The 11,252-nt window shown below is 41.8% G+C and overlaps 1 protein-coding gene across 1 annotated transcript; it reads right to left on the reverse strand.

The window, feature by feature from the left end:
• Positions 1 to 308: 308 nt before the first annotated feature.
• On the reverse strand, positions 309 to 2,180 carry LOC141983008 (uncharacterized). The gene is made up of 2 exons (XM_074945687.1): positions 1,631 to 2,180; positions 309 to 802 (listed from the first exon to the last, which is right to left on the reverse strand). The coding sequence occupies exons 1-2, from the start codon at positions 2,157 to 2,159 to the stop codon at positions 309 to 311; spliced, it is 1,023 nt and encodes a 340-aa protein (XP_074801788.1). The 5' UTR covers positions 2,160 to 2,180.
• Positions 2,181 to 11,252: the final 9,072 nt, after the last annotated feature.

An 11,252-nucleotide genomic window follows, 5' to 3' on the forward strand; every position in this document is an offset into this window, starting at 1 on the left:
TCAGAGAAGCTTTGAAAACCAGTTTCATGACTGGCCAGGCTACAGTTTGACAGTTCTGTTTGTTTCTCCTTCATGAAAACCCGCCCCCTTGGTTCACTCTACTTCCCTGTAAGCTGCCCTCCCGCCTTCGATCACCGCTTGCAGAGGCAATAAAGTCATTGTTGTTTCAAATTCATGCATTCCTTATTAATTCATCACACAAATAGGGGGATAATTGCCAAGGTAGCCCAGGAGGGCTGGGGGAGGAGGGAAGCACTGGGTGGGGTGGTGGAGGAAGGGAGGAGGGAAGGACAAGGCCACACTGCACTTCAAAACATATTGAATGCCAGCCTTCTGTTGCTTGGGCAGTCCTCTGGGGTGGAGTGGTTGGGTGCCCACAGGCCTCCCCCCCCCCACTGCATTCTTGGGCCTCTGGGTGAGGAGGCTATGGAACTTGGGGAGGAGGGTGGGCGGTTACACAGCAGCTGCAGTGGCGGTCTGTGCTCATGCTGCCTTTCCTCCAGCTCAACCATATGCCAGAACATATCAGTTTGATCCTCCAGTAGCCTCAGCATTGCCTCCTGCCTCCTCTCATCATGCTGCCGCCACCTATCATCTTGCTCCCACCACCTCTCCTTGCATTCATTTGCTACTTTTCTGGACTCTGCACTTGTCTGCCTCCAAGCATTCTGCTGAGCTCTTTCAGTGCGGGAGGACTGCATGAGCTCAGAGAACATTTCATCACTAGTGCATTTTTTTTGCCTTCTTATCTGTGCTAGTCTCTGGAATGGAGATGATAGGGGGAGCGTTGAAACATTTGCAGCTGCGGGAGGAGAAAAAGGGAGAGTAGTATTTAAAAAGACACATTTTAGAAAATAATGGGTAGACTCTTTCACTGTGAATGGTTTCAAACAGCAGCACCCTCCTTTCCCATTTCAAGCAGCCGTTGGGTTGGCCATTTCACGGTGATTCAAGCACCCGTTGGGTTAGCCATTTAAAAGAAGGGACTGCGGTTTTCAGGTTAACGTGCAGCACAAACCCAACTAACCCCCCACCCCAATTCTCTGGGATGATCGCTTCACCCCTCCTCCCACCGCGTGACTAGTATAAGGGAAGATCCCTGACAGCCAAATGCAAACAGCTCAGCGTGAACGCCCCCCCATCACTGCATGGCTAAAAGTGGGGATGATTTCTTTTCAGCCACAGGCAAACAGCCCTGCAGGAACGGCCACCTCTGAATGTCCCCTAAATAAAATTCCCCTATTTCACCCAGGTGACCGTGAATGGTATCACTCTCCTGAGGATAACGCAATGGATGTTGCTTGAATGCCAACAAACACTGGGACCATACCGTGCCATGCTTTGTTATGCAATGATTCCAGACTACGTGCTACTGGCCCAGCATGGTAAAATGTCCTAACATGGAGGATGGAATAAGACTGCCCTCCCCAGAAACCTTTTGCAAAGGCTTTGGGAGTACTTCCAGGACAGCTTCATTGAGATGTCCCTGGAGGATTTCCACTCCATCCCCAGACACATTAACAGACTTTTCCAGTAGCTGTACTGGCCGCGAATGCATCCCAAGTCTTCAGGGAAAATTAATCATTAAACATGCCTGCTTTTAAACTATGTATTATATTTACAAAGGTACACTCATCAGAGGTGCCTTCTCCGCCTTCAAGGTCTGGGAGCCCACCTTGGGAGGGTTGGGAGGGTATTGGATCCAGGGTGATAAACACTTCCTGGCCGGGGGGGAGAATGGTTTCATCCTCCGCCTCATCATCATCATCCTCACCCCCAAAATCCTCATCCCTGTTGCGTGAGACTCCCCCCTTGCAGGAGTTCACGTACAGCGGTGCGGTAGTAATAGGGGCACCACCTAGAATTGCACGCAGCTCATCATAGATGTGGCATGTCTGGGGTTCTGACCCAGAGCAGTTGTTTGCCTGTTTGTTTTTTTGGTAGCCTTGCCTGAGCTCCTTAATTTTCACGTGGCACTGCTGCCGGGCCCTGTTATAGCCTCTGTCCATCATGCCCTTGGAGATTTTTTCAAATATTTTGGCATTTCGTCTTTTGGAACGGAGTTCTGATAGCACGGATTTGTCTCCCCATACAACGATCAGATCCAGTACCTCCCGTTCGGTCCATGCTGGAGCTCTTTTGCAATTCTGGGACTGCATGGTCACCTCTGCTGATGAACTCTGCACGGTCACGCCACGCTGGCCAAACAGGAAATGAAATTCAAAAGTTCCCGGTGCTTTTCCTGTGTACCTGGTTAGTGCATCTGAATTGAAAGTGCTGTCCAGAGCAGTCACAATGGAGCTCTCTGGGATAGCTCCTGGAGGCCAATACCGTCAAATTGCATCAACACTACACCAAATTCGACCCGGCAATGTCGATTTCAGTGCTAATCCCCTCGTTGGGGAGGAGTACAGAAATTTTAAGAGCCCTTTAAGTCAACGAAAATGACTCGTCGTGTGGACGGATGCAGGGTTAAATTGATCTAATGCTGCTAAATTCGACCTAAACTCGTAGTGTAGACCGGGGCTGAGAGATGTAGTTAAGCTCCTAATCCCCAGAATAGACAGTGCTAGGTCAATGGAAGCATTCTTCCTAAATCTTGGGAAGGTGGATTACCTACAGTGACAGGATAATCTCTCCCATCACTATAGTAAGTGATACAGTGGTGCAGCAGCAGCACTGCAGTTGTACCCCTGTAGCATTTTACATGTATGCATAGCCTTAGAGATGGGGTACTCAGGAACAGACATATTGAATGACCCTAAGCGAGTCTCTCAAAAAGACTGGTAGAAGCACAGTCTCTAAGTCCAGTCATTTACAGAAGACTATCCTTCCCTCGCAAGAATGCTGTTTTGTCACAAAATTAATTATTTGGGCAAAATTGGCATATTACTTCATGGACTGATCAAACCTATGAAAGAAGTAGAATGGCCTCAGGACAAGAATCATCTACCCTGCTCAAAACTTTAACATGAGATAACATGATTGTGTCAAGACCAGGGATGTCAAGTCTCTCTTTGTATTTATCAGCAATTTTTCTTTCAAAATGTTAACAAGCCTTAGGTAGAAGAAATGAGCATTGTGTCTCAGCAAACTGGTAATAGTTGCTGGCAGATGTTGACAATATTTGTGCTTTAAAATCATGTTAACTGGTCTTGGTTAATCTAGGATTTTAAACACCACTGTCTTTATTTACATTAGGTGCGAAGCAGTGTTTAAAATGCAGCTAACACATTACCTATCATGCTTTAAAAATATACCCTATTTTCCTATTTTAGATAGGGCTATGGATGCCGAAGTTTTAAAAAATTATGGGCCAGAGATGAAGGGAAGAATGACAGAGAGAGAGGAATAAATGTTTAAGAGAATAGAGGAGAGGGTGGGACTGTGACATGAATATAGAACAGCAACATAGAAGACCAGCCCAGTGGATTGTCCACTTTCTTTTTAGAAACATTGTGTAGATGCTAGTTACAAAAAAAGGTCTATGAAATTTGTATCACCTTATTTATTTGTTATGCAAAGAAATTTCACTCTGTTTTCACCCTCTTCCCAATATTAGGCTAGTAGCATATAAATTACAATTTCTTCCATATTTGTTTTAATCATAATTAAATTAAAAACATGAATGTTGTCATAATTTATACTGTACAAGGAATATATTTCTCATACTGGAAGAATTCTGAATCCCCATTAACCATTCATGATTTACAGATGGTTAACAATCACAATAGCAATTCAGATGATTTGATAAGAACCTTCTAAACACCAATCTGAAAGTGAGTCTTGTGCCTTCATATTCCTTCCTTACAAGGTATAAGATTTTTTTTTCATCTGACATGACTAAGAACAAATGCACTTTGCATGGCAGAGAATTTATAGTAGTTCCTCTCGTAATTTCTCCACGCTAAAGCAGCCCCACTTTTGTTCGTGAATTTTTGAGATTTCTTGGGCATCTTGGATGGCATGTAACTGAAAGAAAATGGAGCTATCTCTTGCTGATAATGTGTTAGATGGCTAACTCTGGGCACATGAAATTATATCAATAACTTCATAACTGCTCATTCAATGTAAATCTGGATAATAACCAGCAGGGAAAGCTGTCCAGCAATGTACACAATCAACCCAAACAAGAATGTATGTTGGCATGTTTTATGGAGATCAATATCACCTGAGAGACCAATTTATATAGTTGTTGGAGGCCCACCTATGCAGACTTGCACCAACAATTCCAATGAACCTAGTGCTCATCGCTGGAAAGAAAGTTGGCCTCATAGCATTTACTATAGTGAAAGGCCTCAATTAAGACTGGATTGCTAAAGACCCAGAAACAACCCTTGTTCCCCAGGAGGTTTCTTGAGAAGTTTGAGACCTACAGGTTATTATACTTCAGAATAGGCAATACTGATCATTCAGGAGTTGCTCTGGAAGACTGTATACCAAAGGCAGTTTCCACTCTCTCATGTCTGTGATGAAGTCTATTGAATGCTGAGATAGGATTGAATTACCTGGGGAAAGGGAAATGTTGACTATCCTGGACAAAGAAGAGATTGAAAAATGTTGATAGCAGTTTCAAGAAAGTCAAATTACAATGTTACAACTACATCCAAGGCAAGATGAGCTTTGTGTAGTTATGAATGGTTAACCTGAACTGTTTTGACACTCCTAATATGGTTAAACCTGTATTCCTTTTGGGAAGACTATTACAGAAAATTAAGGAGGAGCAATAAAACGGTGTAGTCAGAGTGATATACCTGTGCAGAGTATTAGGTTTATGCAGGTCAGTGATTTCCTAAACGTGCCAATGGATCAAAATACATGATATGGACCTAGTGGCAAAATAGGGGCATACACATGCATAGAATTAAGCATCAGTCTGCAACTTTTATTAAACTTTAACACAGGGACTGACCATTCCCTGCATTCTCCTATGCCAGGTATTTAATTGGTTCCAGGGTTGGGGTTACAGGGCTCCTTATCATACAACCCATAACTGGTGCCAAGGCTACAGAGCTTCTTACCATATAATCCTTAAGGTGGGGAGGGGTGGTTCTCCTCAACCTAGCCCCCATAACTCAACTCTCTCTGCATTCTAACACCCTCTCCCCAACAAGGCAAACAGAGGGTGCAGCAGGGTGGAGACTTCAGCCCATGAAGGCCACAAGATCTCACTCTATCACATCAGCCCAAGACCATTACCAAAGTCCCAGGTCTTTTACTTCTGGGAACCGTTCATTGCATTCTCTTAACTGCACTGGAAACCAACTGCAAGTTACAATGAATAAAGTACTCCACCCCAGTACCTCAGTTAGGTACTAAGCACCTTCCTACTCAACCCACTGTGACTTGAAGGTGCTGTGAGAGAGGCAAAAAACTCCCTTGTCCTCTGTTAATTAGATAATTAGATAGCCCATGAGATAAAAAATTCCTTCCTGACTCCCTAAACATGTGATCCTCTAGATCTGCAGCATCTATCATGACAAGTTCCCATCTTTAGTTCAGGTGGGTAGGGTGGGCTGCTGGAATGGAGTTGAAAGAGGCTCTACATGGCCCCTGTGCTGGGCTAAATCTCGGGAGCTGGGGAAGGCTGGCCAATCAGCATCCCTCTCGTCCAGCTAGCCATTGGGTGCCAGAGACTCCCAGGGGGAGGAGCTACCTATTGCCCCCTCTCTTGATACTGGGACTGTCCTCCTTTTACCACTGGCCCCATTAAGTTCCTCCACCCATTGATGCAGGTGGGTGGCATTTTTGTAGCTTTTGCAAAAGCAGCAACAAAATGTTTGTTGCTGGGGAAAACCAAAATACATTATGGGCTCACAGGGGTACATGTTTAATACATTGCAGTTGATTCACCTGGTATTGTCATAGTGATTCCAACACTTTAGGACGTAATAAAACTTGTGTCAAATGATATTCTGAAATGGCTCTAGATGAAAGTGAAGAAAAGATTAAGCATTTCAAAGGTTACACAACTCCCAAGATAAGAGAGAAAAATTGAAAAAGTCATTAGCAATAAAGAAATCTTTTGACTCCACTCTTATCAGCAAGGAGACATAGCAACAGAATAGTCCTTCTCATAAATTCCAGATCTAAGGAAGACTTTGCTCCCAGATGTTGGAAAGTGTCAAGATTACAGTTTTAGTATAAGGGTCTTCACTAAAGTTGGTCACATATTTTTGAATTTCAAAATGTTAACATTTCAATTTTTTAAAATTAAAACTATGTGGGAAACAATTATTGCATTTTTGCAAAATTGTGTCCCTTAGGTTCTGGCCAGATCTAATCTTCATATTATCAGTTCAACTATTATTAAACCTTCAATGCCATATCTGGGTGGCTTCTTCTATGGAAGCTACATATCTTTAGTTGTATAGAATGTTTTAAGGCCTGCCAGATTTAGTATTGCACTGGCCTGCAGAAAGGTTTAAATTTTATTTCACAAATTCCAGTAAAGAGAGTAAAAACAACTCAGATATCTTTTCATCAGAGAGATGCTCTAGAAGGGGAAATTTCCTAATATGTGAAGTCTATGTGTTTAGAAGTAGTAGAAAGAGTAAAGGCCTTCAAAATAGATAGGCAAAAAGGATTTAAAGTAGGGCTGTTGATTAATTGCAATTAGCTCATGCAATCAACTCAAAAAATTCATTGTGATTAAAAAAAATTAATCGTGATTAATCACAGTTTTAATTGAACTGTTAAACAATAGAATACCAATTGAAATGTATTATATATTTTTGACATTTTCATATAGTATTCTGTGTTGTAATGGAAATCAAAGTGTATATTATTTTTGATTACAAATATTTGCACTGTAAAAATGATAAACAAAAGAAATAGTATGTTTTAATTCACCTCCTACAAGTACTGTAGTGCAATCTCTTTATTGTGAAAGTGCAACTTACAAATGTATTTTTTGTTACATAACTGCACTCAAAAACAAAACAATGTAAAACTTTAGAGCCTACAAGTCCACTCAGTCCTACTTCCTGTTCAGGCAATCGCTAAGACAAACAAGTTTGTTTACATTTACGGGAGATAATGTTGCCCACTTTTTATTTACAATATCACCAGAAATTGAGAACAGGCATTCTCATGGGACTTTTGTAGCTGGCATTGCAAGGGTTTTTTTTGCCAGATATACTAAACATTCATATGTCCCTTCATGCTTCGGCCACCATTGCAGAGGACATGCTTCCACGCTGATGACACCTGTTAAAAAATAATGTGTTAATTAAATTTGCGACTGAACTCCTTGGGGGAGAATTGCATGTCTCCAGCTCTGTTTTACCCTCATTCTGCCATATATTTTGTGTTACAGCAGTCTTGAATGATGACCCAGAACATTTTGCAAAAAGAAAAGGAGTACTTGTGGCACCTTAGAGACTAACAAATTTATTTGAGCATAAGCTTTCATTAGCTACAGCTCACTTCATTGGATGCATGTAGTGGAAAATACAGTGTGGAGATTTTATATACACAGAGAACATGAAACAAAGGGTGTTACCATACAGACTGTAACAAGAGTGATCAGGTAAGGTGAACTATTACCAGCAGGAAAGCGGGGTGGGGGGGAGGTAGTGATAATCAAGGTGGGCCATTACCAGCAGTTGACCAGAATATGTGAGGAACAGTGGGCGGGGGGGGAATAAACATGGGGAAATAGTTTTACTTTGTGTAATGACACATCCGCTCCCAGTCTTTATTCAAGCCTAAGTTAACTGTATCCAGTTTGCAAATTAATTCCAATTCAGCAGCCTCTCGTTGGAGTCTGTTTTTAAAGTTATTTTTGTTGAAGAATTGCTAATTTTAGGTCTGTAATCGAGTGACCAAAGAGATGGAAGTGTTCTCTGACTGGTTTTTGAATGTTATAATTCTTGACGTCTGATTTGTGTCCATTTATTCTTTTACGTAGAGACTGACCAGTTTCGCCAATGTACATGGCAGAAGGGCATTGCTGGCACATAATGGCATATATCATATTGGTAGATGTGCAGGTGAACGAGCCTCTGATAGTGTGGCTGATGTGATTAGGCCCTATGATGGTGTCCCCTGAATAGACATGTGGACACAGTTGGCAACAGGCTTTGTTGCAAGGATAGGTTCCTGGGTTAGTGGTTCTGTTGTGTGGTGTGTGGTTGCTGGTGAGTATTTGCTTCAGGTTGGGGGGCTGTCTGTAAGCAAGGATGGGCCTGTCTCCCAGGATCTGTGAGAGTGATGGGACATCATTCAGGATAGGTTGTAGATCCCTGATGATGCGTTAGAGAGGTTTTAGTTGGGGGTGAAGGTGATGGCTAGTGGCGTTCTGTTATTTTCTTTGTTGGGCCTGTCCTGTAGTAGGTGACTTCTAGGTACTCTTCTGGCTCTGTCAATCTGTTTCTTCACTTCAGCAGGTGGGTATTGTAGTTGTAAGAATGCTTGATAGAGATCTTGTAGGTGTTTGTCTCTGTCTGAGGGGTTAGAGCAAATGCGGTTGTATCGTAGAGCTTGGCTGTAGACAATGGATCATGTGGTGTGGTCTGGATGAAAGCTGGAGGCATGTAGGTAAGCATAGCAGTCAGTAGGTTTCCAGTATAGGCTGGTGTTTATGTGACCATCGCTTATTAGCACCGTAGTGTCTAGGAAGTGGATCTCTTGTGTGGACTGGTCCAGGCTGAGGTGGATGGTGGGATGGAAATTGTTGAAATCATGGTGGAATTCCTCAAGGGCTTCTTGTCCATGGGTCCAGATGATGAAGATGTCATCAATGTAGCGCAAGTAGAGTAGGGGCATTAGGGGACGAGAGCTGAGGAAGCGTTGTTCTAAGTCAGCCATAAAAATGTTGGCATACTGTGGGGCCATGCGGGTACCCATAGCAGTGCCGCTGATTTGAAGGTATACATTGTCCCCAAATGTTAAATAGTTATGGGTGAGGACAAAGTCACAAAGGTCAGCCACCAGGTTTGCTGTGACATTATCAGGGATACTGTTCCTGATGGCTTGTAGTCCATCTTTGTGTGGAATGTTGGTGTAGGGGGCTTCTACATCCATAGTGGCTAGGATGGTGTTCTCAGGAAGATCACTGAAACTACAATCCATCAGTGATTTTCCTGAAAACGATCCATTGTCTACAGCCTTGTTCTATGATACAACCGCATTTGCTCCAACCCCTCAGACAGAGACAAACACCTTCAAGATCTCTATCAAGCGTTCTTATGACTACAATACCCACCTGCTGCAGTGAAGAAACAGATTGACAGAGCCAGAAGAGTACCCAGAAGTTACCTACTACAGGACAGGCCCAACAAAGAAATAACAGAACGCCACAAAAAAACTTCAAAAACAGACTCCATCGAGAGACTGCTGAATTGGAATTAATTTGCAGACTGGATACAATTAACTTAGGCTTGAATAAAGACTGGGAGTGGATGTGTCATTACACAAAGTAAAACTATTTCCCCAAGTTTATTCCCCCCCCCCCCGCTCTCCTGCTGGTAATAGCTCACCTTACCTGATCACTCTTGTTACAGTCTGTATGGTAACACCCATTGTTTCATGTTCTCTGTGTATATAAAATCTCCCCACTGTATTTTCCACTGAATGCATCCAATGAAGTGAGCTGTAGCTCACCAAAGCTTATACTCAAATAAATTGGTTAGTCTCAAAGGTGCCACTAGTACTCCTTTTCTTTTTGCGAATACAAACTAACACGGCTGCTACTCTGAAACAGAACATTTTGTTCATTTTAAGAACACTTTCACTGCAGATTTGATAAAGTGCAAAGAAGGTACCAATGTCAGATTTCTAAAGATAGCTACAGCACTCGACCCAAGGTTTAAGAATCTGAAGTGCCCTCTAAAATCTGAGAGGGATGAGGTGTGAAGCATGCTTTCAGGAGTCTTAAAAGAGCAACACTCCAATGTGGAAACTACAGAACCCAAACCACCAAAAAAGGAAATCAACCTTCTGCTGGTGGTATCTGACTCAGATAATGAAAATAAACACGTGTAGGTCTGCAGTCCTTTGGATTGTTATCGAGCAGAACCCGTCATCAGCATGGACACATGTCCCCTAGAATGGTGGTTTAAGCATGAAGGGACATATGAATCTATAGCACATCTGGCACGTAAATATCTTGCAATGTCGGCTCAACAGTGCTATGAGAACATCTATTCTCACTTTCAGGTGACATTGTGAACAAGTGGGCAGCATTATCTTCTTCAAATATAAACAAACTTGTTTGAGTGATTGGCTGAACAAGAAGTAGGACTTGCAAGCTCTAAAATTGTACATTATTTTATTTTTGAATGTAGTTTTTTTGTACATAATTCTCCATTTATAGGTTCAACTTTCATGATAAAGAGATTGCACTATAGTATTTTATTAGGTGAATTGAAAAATTCTATTTGTTTTGTTTTTATACAGTGCAAATACTTGTAATCAAAAATAAATATAAAGTGATCACTGTACACTTTTTATTCTGTGTTGTAATTTAAATCAATATATTTTAAAATGGAGAAAACATCCAAAAATATTTAAATAAATGTTATTCTATTATTAACAGTGTGATTAATCGCAATATTTTTTTAATCGCTTGACAGCTCAAATTTAAAGGTGACCATATAGCTGGGAGATTGCACTGATAAACTGGAGCTAAAAAAGTGTTTAAGCTTTTCCATGTGTCAGAATTTCAAAAGATTTCTGAAGAGCTCCTGAAAAGAAAAGATATTGTAGTGGAAGGTGACATTCTTTGGCAGCCAGTTGCATCAGGAGTGTTTACTGTGTTAATGAGGGCATTTGCCTTGATCTTGGGAATAAAGTTATTTCGACATTATGCTGACTTTGGCACAGAAGGGAAATCTGCTGGGATACCATATCAGGACAGAGCCTCACCTCTTAGAAACACTGGGATTCATACTCAGTTAAGAAAACCTCTTACAGATACTAGGAAGAGAACTGGATTTCTGGGGCTTTCCAAAAATCATGTCTATGACTTTATAATATTCATAGGAGGAAAGGGAGAAAAACACTGCCCTTCTGTCAGTGTGATGGTTTCACATTGGCTCACTGGATTCTATCAGTGTTCTGGGTGACTAGTGACATTACTCTTGGCCTTCAGGATGAGATCCTGAAAACTAGATTGATAGCAAGGTGGAAAAGCATGACATGCTTGGAAAAGGCTTATGTGCTTGTGGATGTAAGTATTCCTGATATCACCAGAATCATTTGATCCTCTGCTATTTCCTTACGCTGCTGGAAGCAGATGTATAACAGAT

This window comes from Natator depressus, chromosome 1 (assembly GCF_965152275.1).
Source record: "Natator depressus isolate rNatDep1 chromosome 1, rNatDep2.hap1, whole genome shotgun sequence".
NCBI lineage: Eukaryota > Metazoa > Chordata > Testudines > Cheloniidae > Natator > Natator depressus.